We start from the raw sequence: 18,596 nt of genomic DNA, 5'->3' as shown, positions 1-18,596 counted from the left end.
GCTTGCCGCACGATCTGTCGATCCTCTCTAGCATTGGCCCTCCTGATCCGACCAGTGCTGCTCTGCCATGTGGCAGTGCCGGAACGTGTCCACAGCTCCCAACACTTTCGGACGGTATGGTCAGAACAGTTCATGTGCACACATATAAGGCGCACTGACCACCCTCCAGTTTTCAGGCCGATGATTATGCCTCTGTCAAAGTCTGTAAGTTGATTAAATCGACGTCTCTGGCATCTACCAGGCATTATTGTCACTCTGTACTCTAGCTTGCATCGGCCGGTGCTTTTCGCTTTAATCGGCTATCGACTACACGCCGGCTTTATAAGGCTGCCGGTTCGTGCTTGCAGTGCCACCACAGGGTGTATGTAGGCATGCGCAATCGCACCAAACTCAGATCATTTGCATACCACCATGCACTCTAGCTATTTGCTTAGTTTCGCTATTGTACCATGTTTTCTTCCAGATGCACTAATTTCTTTGTCCGTGTGTGTATACAAGGAAATAAATTTAGGGTGGAATTATTACAAGGCAGTATAAGAATACTTTATCAAAACAGACTAAAAGAGCAATTTCAAGAAAATGTTATCAGTAATGAGGAAGATACAGACTTTCATTAGGAAAAATTTATAATGAACATTAAGTAGTATTTGAAACACTGGGACAGAAACAAATAAAATGAAGATATTAGGAATGTGATATTGCTGGCATTGAAGAGCGTATGAGCATAACTTTTATCTGGTGGTGTGGGTGCTTAACATATTCGGTGCCACTGATGCTTTGAAGCATCAAACTAGTAATTTCATATGTGCCACAGCCACTTGCAAGCATTGTAAGACTCGTGTTTCTATGCTACATAAAATCAATCTGCCCTGGGTGGTTGAATTGTGGATATATAGGTACTGCAGCAAGGTCATTCTGAATGGCCTGGGAACATTCTGTCAAATGAGTGGCAGTGAACATGTTAAACATAATAGGACAAGAAAGATTAGAAAGTATATGTGATGACACAATAGTAAAAAAAAGACCCAGAGGAAAACCAAAATCTAGATGGATAACTGCAGTTAGAAGATCAAAACATAAGATCTGACAATGCTAGGACTACTGACAAAGAACAGGCTAATCTGGAGGGAAACTACTATTGATGGAAAGAATAATAATGTAAACCTTTCATTTAAAACTATCATAGTATCTATACACCCTTCAAGGGTGTATAACATTCTATACATCCTTGAAGGTATACATATTGCAATTTGATTATGACAACATACGTGTGCGTGCGTGCGCATGAGTGAGAGAGAGATCTGTTATTTTTTGAAGGGAAAAATAAAAACATCAGTGATGCTCAAGATTAAAGGCAGAACTAAGTCCTTAACAGAAGCTCAGTTGTCAAGAGATCACATGTTGCATAACACATTAAACATGTAAGAGAAAAATAAAAAGGGAAATACTGACTTTTGAGAAAAAGAAAAAATAGCTTTGAACCAAACAACTGATACACCATTAACTTTGCATTAACCAATATACTATAAATTTTATTAATTTATCAAATAACTTTATGTTAACTAATAGATTAACTAATAGTCAATATTCTTACTTCTAACACATCTTCCTCATCTGGTTCCATCTTTTGATTTTCTTGTTTTTCATCCTCACTTCCTCCTGTTTCTTTGTCTCTAGAGGAAACAAAGAATTTCAGACCACTTTAAATAGCACTGCACAATTTACAAGCTATATGTAATGTGAGATTTGAAGATATATAAATATCTACAAATCTGATTTCTACAAAATTGGCCAAGTAAAAAAAATCCAATTGGTATAAGATGTACTCAGTGAAGAAACATTTTTAAACAGCTTAAGATAAATTTAAAATATTTAACTCTCCAAGCATTCTGAATAGTTTGAGTTATCGATCCACTTCAGAAGAAAAGTCCAGTTTCAACATTTTTCACGAGCACTTAACAGCAGATATCTGAATAACTGACAGTAAATATCATTATAACTATTCTCTCATTATAGTATAACTACCAAAGAATTCCCACATAAAGAATTCATTCTAGAAAACTATCTACTATAATAAACTATTCCTGTTAAAAAAATGAATATGATATAGTGATATTCGACTGTAAATAAAAGGTCTCATCTTCCTTATACATTAGCCTTAATGGCCTGTCACAACCAAGTAACTTGGCATTTTTTAAGAAATCTGATATTGCTCATGACAGCATAGTTAATCCTATCTGCACTGCATACTATGGCTACAAATTGTGTTCTTCTATCTAGTTTGCAGGATGAAAAACCTCCATCTCCACATGAGATCAGCTAACTCACCTTCAAATGAAAAGTACTGATAAAAGTTCTTTATTGTCTAGACAGGATTCAAACAAATCTTTCCAATCAAAGGCCTTTGTCTACACTAAATGAGGCATCTCATTAAACTCTACATAGATACAAAGCAATTGCTTCACTGTGTAAGCATCTCAAATACAAATATATATATAATCTGTTGCTAGTAAAATCAATATTGAGAATTCTCGGATGTAATCTTAAAGAAAATTTCGTAATTATTGCTTTACTATATTTATAGATTTCAGAAGACTCTAAAATAAAATAACAAGAAATGCATAATGGTACATTTCGTTGTTAAAATATTACAGACCTAAAGAAGATATTATATTTTATTATTGGTTACCAATGGATTAATACTGTCGGCATGATAAACAGACATGAATTAAACAACTATTATAATCTGACAAAACTGATGAATGTTTTTCTATTCTTTTCAGTATTTTAAAATGTGAAAAGAAATTTATTATAAACATTATTAAACCAGTATTAAAACCCGTGTTCTATCATTTTTAGCAAATAGCTCAATAATTTATTATTTATCAAATGGGAAAGAAACATGCTGGTTTTCTTTGTTTCTAATAATCTAGAATTTTCTGGAACATGTAGTTATTTTTACATAACACTGCCAATAAGATATAAATCTCTACTTCCCTTCACATATTAGGCCTAGTGGCCTGTTACAGGGCTATCCTTAGCCCTTCTAAGCCATACCAGTCCCAAGGATAAGGTGGCTAGCCCTATGCCTCCCGGTATGTCCTATGTCTGTAGATGCGAGTGTTCACAGGGCCAGTTTGCCTGCTTGCAGCAGGAAAAACCCCAGATAAATTAGGGAGAAAAACCCTGCTATTGACACCCAAGACCAGTTAACTTGGCTATGTCTGAGAAAGATCCTTAAACTCCTCACGCCAGCGATGGGAATCAAACCCAGGACACTCCTTTCCCCAGGCATATGGTTGTGAAGCGCATAGACACTCAGCTAGCCGAGGGGATAGATATAAATCTTTTCACAGAAAATACTGACAATGATTGCCAATAATGAAAAAAATTAATATTTAGCTATTACCATTGGAAACATAGTGGGACTTAAGTGTTTTTACCCTTATTTCCATATTATATATGTGAAAGTTTTTGATGAAATGCATCTTTCTTCATTTCATGAAATGGGAATGAAGATAATCACTGTAACAATAGGAATACATTCAATGCTGATGTATAGTGGAGAATATACACATCTAGAGATAATAACTGCTATGAAATTTATTTATTTTATTTATCTCAAATTATTATGCCAATAATTCACTTTGGAGATTCAGTGGCAAGCACTGAAGAAAACAATGATTGATTCAACCAAAAAGGCATGTGGGGAGATCGTCTGCAATGATAGAAAAATCACAACTCCTTGGTCGACACAGGAAGTTAAAGAGGCAGTGAAGCAAAAGAAGAAAGCATGCCAAAAGTTCCTGGCAAATAAACTATCTTGTCCCCTTAGAGAGAATACAGAGACAAAAGTAAGAAAGCTAAACACTGTGTAAAACTAGCTAAACAAAAGTCATGGGAGGACTTTGGCAAGAACATAGAAAATAAATATCAAGAAGGTGGCAAAATACTCCAGAGGCTGTCGAAAAAGCTCAGAAATGGAGGAAAGAGTGTAGTAAAAGGAATTAGAGATGATAAAGATGACATGAAAACTGGAGAAAAAGATATCCTTGATGTATGCAGTAATTACTTCGAAAACTGCAGCAGGAACATCAGAGTGTTAAAAAAACACTGAACAGGCATGCAATCTGAAATACATATCCATATTTGAAGTAGAAAAAACAAATCAAAAGCCTGAAATGTGGAAAGGCAGCTGGAGTAGATGCTATTCGACCAGAAACTCAAGTATAGAGGTATAAAAGTCTTACAGTGGCTGCACTGCATAGTTCAGAAGGCCCAGACAGATGAAAAAATTCCAGATGATTGGAGTAGAGCTCTCATGGTACCCATATACAAAAAGGGAAATAAAAGTGAATATGAGAATTACAGAGGTATTTCCCTACCGAGTGTTCCTGGTAAGATTCATGCAAGTATACTTGAGAAACAGCTGAGAAGGATTGTGGAAGGGAAGCTTGGTGAAGAACAAGCTGGATTTAGGACAAATAGAGACTGTCAGGATCAGATTTTCACTTTACCACAAATAGTTAAGAAATCGTGGGAATATAACAAAGATCTGTATTTAAGTTTTATAGATCTGGAAAATGCAAATCACAAGAGAAAAGCTATTCAAGATACTATAGTCATATGGTGTCAAATGGGACATTATATCAAGCAACTTAGTCTTTGTTTGAGTTGTGAATCAGCAGTTAGAATTGAAAGGAGTACAGGAAGATGGTTTAATGTTAAATCTAGTGTCAGACAAGGATGAACATTATCTCCTCTGTTATTCATTATCTATATGGATCACATTATGAAGGAAAGTGTTATTAAACCTGATATCAAAATTGGAGATGTTAATCTCAGCTCTTTGCTTTATGCAGATGATGTTATACTTCTAAAGAATTCCATTACAAGTCTGCTAGATTCCATGACTAAATTGAATAACTGTTATTATAGATATGGTATGAAGGTCAGCAATAACAAGGCAAAGACAATGAAAATAGGCAGAAGCATTGAAAATATCCACTGCATGTGAATGGAGAAACTATAGAACAAGTAAAACATTTCAGCTAACTAGGCACAATTTTTAGTGAAGACGGTAAATTAAATATGGAAATAGGCAACAGAATCAACAAAGCCAGTATGGCAGGAATTCAATTGAATAAATTTATATGGAATAAGAGAAACTAGTCAAACACTAAATTAGCTGTTTACAAGACAGTGTTCAAACCAATTTTAACTTATGGATCTGAGAGTTGGGTTAAGAATAAAACACTTGACCAAAGATTAGAGACCACAGATATGAGAGTACTGAGAAAGATTAGAGGCATGAATAGATGACATCAATGATGTCATCTGTTCATGCCAATATCATATTAATATGATGACAATATCATATCAAAAAAGAGGATATTAGAAAAGAACTTGATATTGTTAGCATCTAGGAATGAGTTAGCAGAGTTAATCTCAGGTGGTATGGTCACTTAAACAGAACTGAAGAGGAAAGATTAGCAAAACAAATGTTGTCTACCAGGTTGCCATGAAAAAGATTCAGAGGAAGACCAAGAAATAGGTGGATTGACACAGTAAAAAGTGCCTTAGAAGACAGAAATATAGGATCTGATAATGTTGGGACATATAACAGACTGATTTGGAAGAAAATTGTTGAAAATTCAGGAAGTGAGTAATGATGTAAGTTCTTCATGTAGTACTATCATAATATCCTATACACCCCTTGAGGGTACATGTCAGGAATTTGATGACGATATTTCAGCTTGGTCACCAAGGCATCTTCACAAGAACAAAGAAATATACTATTCATGTGTATGCAAACACACTAACGTGAAGACAAACAAAGAGTGAATGTGAATAGTGGGATTTTACAGTCCTAACTAGTGCCCTCTATGGATGCATTGATGGAATCTCATCACAAAAATAGTATGGTCTGCTATACCTGAATAGCTGTATTGCAAATAGACATTGAAAGTTTATTTTTCACTTGGTTAGACTATAATAAATTTAGTTTAATCCTTTATCCAAGTGTGAGCAAACAAAGTTTGCGCCTGAAAATATCTTCAGGACTGGGGTCAGGTAGTACAACACAATCGGCAATTCATTTTGTCTAGTCTGGGTAGTGGCCCTTCCCTTAATGCATAACATTATACATATTCGCAAGGAGATGTGTTTGAATTATGGGAGATACTGAGATAGGAGTGATGTTAGCTTGGTCCACCTTTGCTATGAGTTTCCCGGTGTTGTACTACCTGACCCCAGTCCTGAAGATATTTTCAGGTGCAAACTTTGTTTGCTCACACTTGGATAAAGAATTAAACTAAATTTATTATAATGCAAATAGACATCATTTCTGTGTTCACTGAGATATCAGCTTCCTATTTGTCGAAAGTACAATAGTTGCAGGAGCAAGAGGTGATGTAGACCCTAGGATGGGATCTAAATGATCGAGATTCTTTTGTGAAAGGATAAGGGTAAAGAAATTTTAGTGTGGCTTGAAAGAAGTCTGCATGTCATACCTTTTTATTATTAAGAGAGACCTCCAGGGAGTAAGGGACTCATTGAAGGAGGCCACATACTACCTACACCAGGTGTTATACCTGTTCTTGAATGCATTCACACTACTTTCACACACAATATTTAATGACAATCCATTTCAATCACATACCACTCTATGAGAGAAAAATCTAGCTCACTTCCTTCTTGCCAGCATTCATTCTCAACTTCAAAGGCCTCTATCCTTTCTCCATCCTCCATAAAATGAAAAATTCATTTACTGAAATTCTGTATGATCCTTTCAGAAGTGTGTAAGTCTCAATCATATCACTCTTCTCCTGTTTGCTAGTGTCTATGGTTCACAAATGCTCAATTTAACTTCATCAGTATTCCACAATCCTGATATAATTTTCAACACACTTCTTGTTACTCTTTCTGAATCAGAATCACCATAGAAAGATCAGACCTGCATGCAGTCTTTTCAAAAGTGATCTTTTCAAAAGCCTTGTAAAGAAGCAAAATGATTTCCTTATCATTACATGTCAAGGTTCATTTCAGCATTGCAATTATCCTTGGGGTTGTATTTGAAATCTTTGATATACTGCTCTTGAAATTCAACTTCCTGTCTACTAAAACTCCAAGATCCCTAGCTTGTTCGGTTTCTTCTGTCATAATCCCACCAAGATAATGACAATGGATATCTCATTTTATGGAGTATATGCATTTTGCTTCCTATTTGGGCCCACAGCATTTGCACCGATATATGAAGGTTTGATACCTTCTACTACCCTTTAATATCAATCTAGGTTTTTTTTTTTTTTTATTTGGAGAGTGGATAAAAATCCACAAAAAAACTCCACATTTTTTCCTTCCTTTATTGCTCTCTCTCTCTCTCTCTCTCTCTAGTTATCTAGTTTCCCATGGACAGCTGTTCCAAAATTCACACTATTACTAAGATTCACAGAAAACTCTCCTCTCCTGTCCCCTTGACAATAAGACTGCCTTTAACATAAGCTTATACAGTGTAGTACTGCATAGGAAAACTATTAGAAACAGATAATATATATGTTCTCTCTCACACACAATATTATTTCTATGCAACTTCTTAAAGACTGAAATATTCAGTAAGAAAACTGCTGTTTAAACACAATTCGGTTTCATTTGCTCTGGCACCACAGCCATATAATGGTTCTAGTAAGCCCAAGGCATGCAATTACGCTAATAAATATAAACAAATAATTTTTAAAAAATTAGCATGTAGCAAAACTTAAATCTTGAAATTTATGAAATTAAATCTTATTACATGTATACATAATACTGGAAAAAAAACTGTAAATTACAATTATGCGAGATCTTTATAATGGCTTCCAAACTTTTATTCTCTTTCCATTATAACCCAAAGTCTCTAGCTCTGTTGACTAGGTGTATAATACTCTGGTTTCGACGTCCTCAGTCCAAAATGCCTGACCTTAGAATAAGAGGGACAAGTACCATGACTGGGAGGAGGGGACCTCCCAGTCATGGTACTTGTTCTTTTCATTCTTCCTCTTTGTCATTGCTTTCTTCCACATGCTCTTCGATCTACTTCTTCTGAGTAATTTTCTTTTTACTATCTAGTCTTCCCAACTGCCATCACTGGGATCCAACAGCCCACTGCCATGCAGTGTGACCCATGGACATTCAGAAGGATAATTCTGGTGGTTATGCATTACTTTGGTCCCCTGCTTTGGCAAGATAGATAGTCCTGGATAGCCAAGCCAGCATTATTCGGCTAGTGGGCTTGTCTGTAACAGTCAACGGTGTAATAGTAAGTTTCCTAGGCCATGGTCTGAGACAGGGCCCAAGACTTACTGCAGTGCTGGTATAGCATCCTGCATAAACCTAGACATTTCACTTCTGAGTGCATTCATAGCATAGCTTTCCATACAGTGGGAGTTCATATATGATTCTGTGGTAGGCAGGGTATCTCTGGTCCAAACAAAAAAAAAAAAAAATAGCTTGAGCATGAATTCTTCATTGTCAAATTTTCTAGGGCCCTCCCAAGGCTCCCAACTAAGTATGTAGATACATCATTTGATAGAAATAAAAAACAACAGATATCTGACACACATAAATGTGCCAGCATTTCTCATCATTAATGCAACAAGTAAAAAAAAAAAAAAAAGGGGGGGGGGTGAGTAGACTATTTGAGAATACACACTACACATTGAATACGACCTATGAAATACATGATAACGTGATGTCTTCTGGCCCGGCTCAGACAAACGAAGTAGCACTTGGTCTGCCCGAGCGCTACTTCATTGGCCTTGCATTGACAGCGGCCGTGAATCTGAGAGCTACAGGGTATTCCCACCTTATGTGACCACTAATTCATAAGTAGTATTGAAATAGAAGACACGGCACAACGTAAATTAAAAAAATAAATTTTAATTAGGAAAAGATTTTTTGAAAATTTTCGAGTATATTTTGTCCTTTTCTTTTGGAGGGGGCCAGGGCCCCTTCCCCCCCCCCCCCTAGGTGCACCACTGATCCCGTCCCTGTAGTGATTCTCAGTAAGATCTGCAAAATACACCTCTACAGCCGCAATCACCTCTTGATTCGAAGAAAAATGTTGACCAGCGAGGAAGAGTTTTAGTTTTGGGAAGAGATAGAAGTGGGAGAGAGGCAAATATGGGAAATAGGTTCCAACAATTCATAGTGCAGATCCCTTAATTTTCCCATTGACTAAACATTTTTGTGGGCAGGTGCATTGTCCTGATGAAAGATGATTTTTTTTCTTCTGCAAACCGGGTCTTTTCTCACAAATTTTTTCATCTAGTCTGCTTAAGAGATCGGAATAATATTCCCCGGTTATTGCTTTACCCTTTTCAAGATAACTGATAAACAAAATGCCTTTAGCATCCCAAAACACTGATGCCATGATCTTTCTTGCTGATGGAACAGACTTTGTCTTCTTTGGCACTGAATAAGTGGCTTCTGTCCATGTTTTGACTGCTGTTTGGATTCTGGTGTGTAATGGTGAATACAAGTCTCATCCATAGTAATAAATCGACACACAAAATCAGTTTTATTCTTGTTAAAAATGCTCCAAGCACTGTTCAGAGATTTTCATGCAAGTGCATTTTTGATCTGCTGTGAGCAAGAGTGGCACCCATCTTGCGTAAAGCTTTTTCATTTGCAATTCTTCATGGAAAATATATCCTACATGTTCTTTTGAAAGGCCTATAGTCTCAGCAATTTCATGCACTCTGACTCGCCGGTCATCCAATACCATATTGTGCACTTGATCAATGATTTCTAGTGTTGTTAAACTTTTTGAACATCCTTCACGTGGATCATCTTCAAGGCTGGTACGGCCAGTTTAAACTCATCAGCCCATTTTTTAATTGTCGAAAATGAAATATAAGAGTGCCCATAAACTTTTATGAACTTCAAATGAATTTCTTTTGCCGTTCAACCTTCTTTTACAAAGAATTTTATAACCTCACTATACTCAATTTTATCCATTTCAAGGGAACACTTTTGCTTCAGACAGCTGAATAAAACAAACTACTTGATAGAATGACTTGCAATTTCACATGGATGCTTATGACAGATGTACCAACTTAGGAAAAGAAAAAAATCTTGCTGATAGTGTTGCCATCTATGGTCAAGGTCGAGAACTTTACAGACCACCCTCATAAACTGGAATAGATGGGTTTTGATAGCAGATTAGTACAATGTATTAGAGATTGGCTGTCTGATATGTATTAGTGGTGTGGCCCAAGGGTCTGTTTTGGGTATATTGCTGTTTAATTTGTATGTCAATGATATTAGGAAAGGCTTGAATGGTAATATACAGTTATTTGCAAATTATGAAATGTTGGAAAGAACTATGAGGGGTACAATGGATATTGTAACCTTGCAAGTGGACTTTACCAGACTTTTGAAATAGGCAAATGAATAAAGCCACTAGTTCAATGTGGCAAAGTGTATGATTTTAAAGTTTGGGAAAACCAGATTGAATGCAGAGTATAAGACTGGTGGGGAATCTTAGAGGAGATGAGAGATCTGAGGATGTTGGTGGATAAGGACCTGAAATTATGGAGAATAATGTGGAGAACAATGACACGTAGTTGTAAGGTTGTTGTGATTCCATTGTATCACAACAACCTTTGTTGTTGCTTTGCTCAGACTGCAAATGGATTACTGTGCAGAGATTTGGTCACCAGGTTTACAAAAGGATGAAGAGATGTTGGAATAGATTCACAGATGATTGACTGAGGTGATTTCTGGTCTCTGAAATGTAGAGTATGAAGGCAGATTGAGAGAATGCAAACTGTGGAGTCTAGTGGATAGAAGGATGGGAGTGGGGGGAAATAATCAAGACATTATAGTTGGTAAAGAGTAATTACTGAATTATCAATGTGGATCAGATTTTTCATAGAATGGGTGGAAGCTGTATAAGGAGGGTGTGAGCAAAGGAATGAGAAGTAGGCTTTATGCATTGTGGTTGTTTGTTGAAATGAATTGCCTAGAAATGTGGAGACAATAATTGCATTCATGTTGTAAAAATAGTCAATTTAAAATTCTGAATATTTTTACAAATTGTTTATGTTAGTACATTATTAGTTTTGGTTTCATAATACATATTGTCTGCACTTGCAATGTGCTCATTATTGATGTTATTTTGTCAAAATGAAATGCAAAGCTGTCATGAAATTTATGTACTTACAGGATTTAGAGAGTTGTGTTACTTTCAGAAATTTTATTGTGGTTTAAAATTATTAAGTGCTGTGTTTTGTAAAGACATTCTCATAACGCTAAGGAAGACGACATGTCAGCCATATTATACCTAACTTCTTGCTTGCCACTTTCATGGAGTGTGCATGCTTGCCAAGAAGCTTGATAGGTGATTGACAGCTGACAGAAAGAGAATGTTCAGTATTGAGGTAATGGAAACAACAAGAGAGCATTCGGTATTGAAGTAACGGAGGAAAAACAAGGGAGAGCTAATGGAAGTTTAAGAACGCAGACGGAGGAATTTTGTTCTTATGAAGTTTATTTAGTTGTATGTGACAGTGGGTGGAATATTAATAGAAAATTCCAAAAAGGAATCATAGAACTGTGAGTCTTTAAAGTGGAAGAGTTAAGACTGTCAATAAGTAAATTAAATTAAGGGGATAAAAATCCCTTATTATTTTACAGCCAGTATGCGAAACTCTGAGATCTAAAACTACGATCTAAGAGTTTCATGCCGAAGAACTATCGGCGAATCCAAGCATAAGTGAACACCTGCTAGTACAACACCAAGGAAACTCAAAGTGAAGGTGGAGCAAGCTCCCTCACTATCCTTGATATTTTCTCATAATGTAAAATATAAAACACAGCTCCTAAGAGATGTAATACTTAGTAAGGATGTGTTATTATGATCAAAATTGAGATCGTTATTTTAAGACCACCTTATCTAGTCGCCAAAGGTTATCTATATACGTATCTAATCTTAAAAAGTGAATGCTAGGACTTGTGTTCTTTTTCAAATTTTAATTGTTTCAATTACTTGATTGTAGTATCTTGTGGTAAGTCTCCAGTTGTTTCTATTAAGCAGCATAATAAAACTAGTTTTTTTTTTGTTGTTGTAGTTTATTTTTCCTGTATGGTATTGAAAGTTTATAATGGTGATTAAGCATAACTGGAAGTCTTAGCTGCTTCTTTGATGTGATGCTTTAAAATTATCTTTATATAAAAATGTTCTACTTCATTTTAAATACTGCATATGAATTAAACATAAGCAATATTTTTGTAATGCCAAAAGTATGAGTAAATACTTCTAAACACTCACACTGCTACTTTTAATACTTTTTTCTTTTTCCTTTTTAATTTTTTAATGTCTTGCTTAGCCTCTTCAAGCAGTTCATAGACAGAAGGTGAAGAATCCATTCTTATATCATAATGGCCTGAGACAGCTACTGCTGTTGATGTTGGGCTACTGGAGAGGCGAGAATATGGACGCTGTGTATGCTTTCGAAGTTGTGCACACATTTCCTCAGACTCCATCAATTTTGCTCTAAAAATAAAAGAAGGTAAATTAAAAATCATTAAATAAAACATAACAAAAAATAAAATTAGCAAATTATTAACTGTACAAAAGTATTTGAAATTTCTTACTAAATAAATAATTCAATAAATAATTAGCTGATTGAAAAAAAGTTAAATTTTTAAGTTAAAAATTCAAATAAAAAATTAAGTTAAAAAAAATTAAAATGCTCATTAAATGAAAATATAAGGAAATTCACAATCAATTTTTTCCACAACAAGATGTAAGTTTATAAATATCGCTCCTATAAAATTGGAGATTAAAAAAAAAAAAAAACATAAAATAAAATAAAAATCATAACTTTATTTTCAATGAACGTCCTTTAGTTTCAACACTGCCAGCTGTACAGATGATTGTAAAGCAATAAGCAAAAAGTGACAATTAAATGGCAAGATATCAGAGGATCAGATAAGTGTCAATGCTCTGACCGTAACAAAAAAACAGAATTGCCTATACGATGAACAAGGTTCTTAATACCAATCAAGCGATCGGGGTTGGATCGAAAAATGGAATACTGAAAGGAAACAGAAACTGAAACTAACAGAACTATTATCAGTAGGAACATGGAATGTACGGACACTTTGGATGTCAAGAAAACTAGACTTTGCGAGGAAATGAAGAGATATCGGTGTGATGTACTAGGACTGGTGGAGATGCAATGGACACCATCAGGAGAGAAATGGGTGCAAAATCATATGATCAGGGTGTTAGATCCTGAATGAGGACCTTTTTATCAAAAGCATCATTCAGTCAGGATTTAACAAGAAACAAAATTCTCAACTGGAAATACTTGTACTTTAGTCAGGAAAACAAAAAGAAAACATGTTAAAATTACCCTAGAAAGAAGTAAAGTAGAAGTGAAATTTATATGTAAGTAAAATTGTAACTGTTAAGAAAATGTTGGTATTTTAAATATGCTCTGTGTAAGAATGTATGTCTAAGTGCCAACAAAGGTGCAAAGGTTGCTAGCTAGCTGTCTACAATGACGTAACGCCCAAAGTGAAAGCATTCGTGGAAGGCGAGCTGAACTAGTGTTCTGCGAAAAGAGCGTTCTTCAAGGAGCAGAAGTGTGACGCAACCATGTAAGGGCAAATAGGAGAGTGTAATGAGAGATCCTCCGATACGACAAGAGGGCACTACGAAGGTAATAAAAGGAGTTCACTCATATCCGCAAGGAGATGTGCTTTGCATTATGGGAGATACTGAGATAGGAGCAATGAGAGAGCTTTCTCCACCTTTGCAACGAGTTTCCTGGTGTTGCACTACCTTACCCCAGTCCTGAAGATACTTTCAGGTGCAAACTTTGTTTGCTCACACTTGGATAAAGGATTAAACTAAGCTTATTATAGTCTAACCAAGTGAAAAATAAACTCTCAACATCTTTCTCTGAATCCGGAGTAATTTAATAATAAGGTTGCACACCCTTTGGCAACTCCTATAGGTTTGGATGACCTCTCATTGCTTCTGCCTTTGTATCTCCACTACTGCGCCTGGCTCCCACTGACAAGACCTCAATAAAGGTCGAAACCGGTATGGGTAGTGGCCCTTGCCTTAATGCATAGCATTACACATATCCGCAAGGAGATGTGTTTTGCATTATGGGAGATACTGAGATAGGAGCAATGAGAGCTTTCTCCACCTTTGCAACGAGTTGCCTGGTGTTGCACTACCTTACCCCAGTCCTGAAGATACCTTCAGGTGCAAACTTTGTTTGCTCACACTTGGATAAAGGATTAAACTAAACTTATTACATTTAATATATCAATAGTCCAGATATATGCATCCACATCTGACAGCACAGATGAGGATATTAACTTATTTTATAAAGATCTAACAGAGATAGAAACAATATCAAAGCAAGATGTACTAATTATTGAAGGAGATTGGAATGCCAAAGTCAGAATAGATAATGATGGTTGGGTAAGTGTCATCAGAAAATATGGTTTTGGAGGAAGAAATGAACGAGGTGAAAAAAATGTTAGAATTTGCTGTGGACCACGAGATGATGACCTGTAACACAAGATTCCAGCAAAAGGAGTATAGAAAAATGGATGTGGTGATCAAATGATGGGAAAACCAAGAACATGATTGATATGATTATGATTAAAAGAAGATGGATAACATTAGTACAGCAGTGTCAAACTTTTCAAGGAGCAGATATAGATTCGGATCATAGTTTAGTGATTGCAAACATCAAGTTGAAATTAAAAAGAAAATATAAACCCCATCATCAGAAACGAAGAGATACAGCAAGAATAAGTGAAGCAGAAACTTAAAAGTGTGGACAAAGAAAAAAATTCGAATCTAAGAGTGAAAGGAGTAATGAAGGCAATAGAAGACACAGTTCAAGAAACGGTACCAGAAGAAGAGAAGATCAAGAAGTGGATTAGACAAGAAACACTGAAGTTAGTACTGGAGAAAATAATGTTGAAGATAAGAAGGGATATATCAGAACAAATAGAGGAGCAATATAGAAGAAAGTGTAATGAGGTGAAAAAAGCAGTCAGAATGGATAAGATAAAATGGTTACAAGCCTAATGCAATAATACAGAACAGCACTATGAAGAGCATAAAACTAGGGAGGTGTACACAGTGATTAAAACCATTAATAGAAGGTGGCAACCAAAACAGACCACAATTAAAGATGAAAAAGGCAAAGTACTGGTGAATAAAGATAAAATTGCACAGTAGTGGATAAAATACTGTAGTGAGTTATATGAAGAAAAACTAGATTTAGATAGCGTTGGGAAACTGATTGAAAAATTGAAGCAGATATCACCACCGCCAGGTAATGAATATGATATGGGCATTTTAAGAGGAGATGTAGAAAAATCAATAGGATGGCTAAAACACAACAAGAGTCCTGGTAATGATAAATCACTGGAGAAATGATTAAATAAGGTGGCAAAAGTATGGTTACAAACATGCACCAACTATGTAATATGGTATGGTATGGAAAGAAAGGAAAATGCCAGAGTGAGCAAGTGAAATCGATATTAGTGACATTATACAAGAAAGGAAATAAGCTAGAATGTAAAAATTATAGAACAATTGCTTTGACAAGTCACCTTAGTAAGGTGATGATGATACTGACAGAAAGATTGAGAACACAATTTGAAATATACCTTGCAGATGAGCAAGCAGGATTTAGAAAAGATAGATCTACAATTCAACAGATTTTGACAATGTGGTAGCAAAGACAGCTGGAGAAAAAACAAAAACATATATATACTTGCTTCGTTGATTTTCAGATTGGACAGCATCGACCAGAAAGTGACATTAGCAGTGCTAGAACACTATGGAATTGACAGAAAACTAATAGAAGATATATTAAAAGATATTTATAAGAATGCAGTTGCAGCAGTTAGAATAGGTGATGATTTGGGGAAATGGTTTAGAATAAGCAGAGGTACTAGACAGGGGGACCCAATATCACCAAGCATTTTCATCGCACATTTAGAAACAGCTGATTCTGATTTTCCCTTTTAGTTGTTTCCAACCATAGGTGACTTTGTAGGCTTTTTGCCCACAAAGTATTCCTGGTGAGATTTTTACATAAATTGGCATTGCTTCCCCCCCCCCCCCCGGAATATGTCCCAGCCATATTCCGGTCCTGTCGTCCATGTGTGTGTGTGTGTGTGTTCACAGGGCTGGTTTGCCTGTTCTGGGGGGACGAAAAACCCGAGTTTCTGGGTGAAAAAACACCTACCTCTGTATGAGACTAGCTAACTCACCTTTAGTCGAAAGAGATCAGATAAAGGTTCAGCACGTCACTGATGGGAATCTAACCAAGGTCTTTCCGACCAAATCTCTTCATCATACTGACTGAGCTACGGAGGCTCTTTTAGAAAGAGCAATGGATAAAAATGAAGGAAGATGTAAAAGGAATATTAGTAAATGGAATGAGAATTAACAATCTGAGATTTGCAGATGACATTGTTATTAATGAAGAAGACGAAAGAGAACTAAAAAAACACATTGAAACTGTTAAATGAGGAAGGGAAGATATTTGGACTTGTTATGAACTTGGAAAAAAGACAATGATATTTGGTGAGAAGAACATGAAACAAAAGATAGAACCGGATGGAATTGATAAAGAAAATGTAGAACAATTCACATATTTGGGAAGTATTTGGGAAGTAAAATGACATATGATTTGGACTATAAAAAAGAAATAAAGATCAGGATTGCAAAGAAAAGAACAAATCTGAAGGCCACGAATAACATCTGGAAAAGTAAAGTGATCAGCCTGCAAACAAAACTAAGAGTACAGGAAACATGGATCTTTAGCAGTGTACTGTATGGATCTGAAACATGGGTAATAAATAAGGAATCAAGAAAAAGAATTTTGGCATCTGAAAGAACTTGTTACAGGAAGATTCTAAAAATAGGATGGATACAGAAAATCACAAATGAAGAGCTCTATCAGAAGAGAATTCAATGCAGAAGATTATACAATGAAAGCTGCAATTTGGACACATCTACAGAATGAGCGAGGACCAGAAGATAAAGTTTTTTGGTATTATGGATGGTGTAAACAGAAGAGGAAGACCATACAGAGAATGGATAGACGACAAAGGACTGGTGTGAATTAGTTTACAGAAACTGCGAGTGTGCACTGGACAAAGAAAGGTGGAAGAAGATGGTGAAGGAGGCATCGGACACCAATGGGCAGTTCATGATGATTATGATTATGATATCAGAGGAAATGGAAAGTGAGTCAGTCTGGGCTTCATATTGTCCCAAAGGAAAACACTGCAGTCTCTGCAAGTAACACAGATGTGCCAAGTAGAGATCTTTGTACTTGTTTGCTGAGAGGATGGAAACTTATAATGGATAAGTGATACAGGCAATATTCCTGTACCGTATGCATATAGATATAGATAGATAGATTCAAGCCAGACATGCCAGTTTTACAGAAAAGATTAATTGAATGTGTGAATGATGAAACTATTCATTTGCAGCAACCAGGAAACTTATAAGATGGGTTACACAACTCACAGAACTTCAGAGACTGCAATTTTCTTGTTGCTGCTTATCTATAGCATAATACCTTGTAATACCTCATCATTGCTTATCAATTCTTTATTACACAACAACTATTCCAAAAAAATTGCTCATTACTGAGATAAGAAAGCAGTGTTGTGTCCTATTTCTTTAAATTTCATAGCTTCTTAATGTTACATGTAAAGTCTTTCCTATGTGTGTCACGTGGTTCCTCTGGATCACAAAGGGATAGCCCCAGGGTCGAGCCAAAACCAATGTGGCAGAGCCTTCGTAATCTACCTCTCTTAAAGTTCTAAGAAATTTATTTTTTTATGCTGCACAAACCTAGAACTCTTAGATTAAAATAATTTATGTTAATCAAGAAGTGAGTAAGAAGATGTACTGAAATAACACTAGATTTGCAATCGTGACCTTAATCGTACTCTAGAATTTTCCCACTCAGATTCGTAGCAATTTTACAAGTAGTGCATCGGATTCCATACACAGACAGTCTTGGTTAAAGAATAGCAAGGTTTATTAAACATTATATATACAGCTCTGAAATCAAACCCCAACTCAACATCACCAGAGTTAAAGATCGGTACTATCAACGTAAGAAGCCTGAATGGCAAAGAAATGGAGCTAGCTGAGGAATTAGATAAGTACCAGATCGACATAATAGGGGTGACTGAAACAAAAAAGACCAAAACTGGTGAGATCTTTCTGAGCAATAAATATAAAATGTTATATTCAGGCAATAACAATCAAGGAAAAGAAGGAGTAGCCATAGTATTCAACACAAAATACGAGGCTAATCTTCTTGAATGGCAGTCAGTCTCAAGTAGAGTAATGTGGCAAATATGAGAATGGGGAACTGGACAATGAGACTTATTTGTGCCTATGGTCCCACAGAAGGTTCTACTAAGGTAGAAGTGGAGGAATTTTTTGAGGCTTTAGAAAAAGCAACTGACACAATGAAAAAGGAAAAGTTGGTCCTTGTTGGGGATCTAAATAGTAGAGTAGGAAATGACTGCGAGACATACAA

The 18,596-nt window shown here is 35.9% G+C and overlaps 1 protein-coding gene across 1 annotated transcript in view; it reads right to left on the bottom strand.

Moving 5' to 3' along the window:
• The window catches only part of LOC150096717 (kinesin-like protein KIF21A), a 753,433-nt gene that overhangs the window by 478,720 nt on the left and 256,117 nt on the right, over positions 1–18,596 (bottom strand). Inside the window, exons 13-14 of the mRNA XM_090408696.1 lie at positions 12,311–12,535; positions 1,595–1,673 (exon numbers count right to left, since the gene is read on the bottom strand). Coding sequence (XP_090264822.1) covers positions 1,595–1,673; positions 12,311–12,535 — 304 coding nt within the window. The remainder of the gene's footprint in view (positions 1–1,594; positions 1,674–12,310; positions 12,536–18,596) is intronic.

Source organism: Typopeltis vanoorti, chromosome 18 (assembly GCF_054136105.1).
Source record: "Typopeltis vanoorti isolate ZY-2024b chromosome 18, IOZ_Tvanoo_1.0, whole genome shotgun sequence".
NCBI lineage: Eukaryota > Metazoa > Arthropoda > Arachnida > Uropygi > Thelyphonidae > Typopeltis > Typopeltis vanoorti.
The sequence above is the reverse complement of the archived record's forward strand: the minus strand, read 5'-3'. Positions and strand labels throughout refer to the sequence as shown.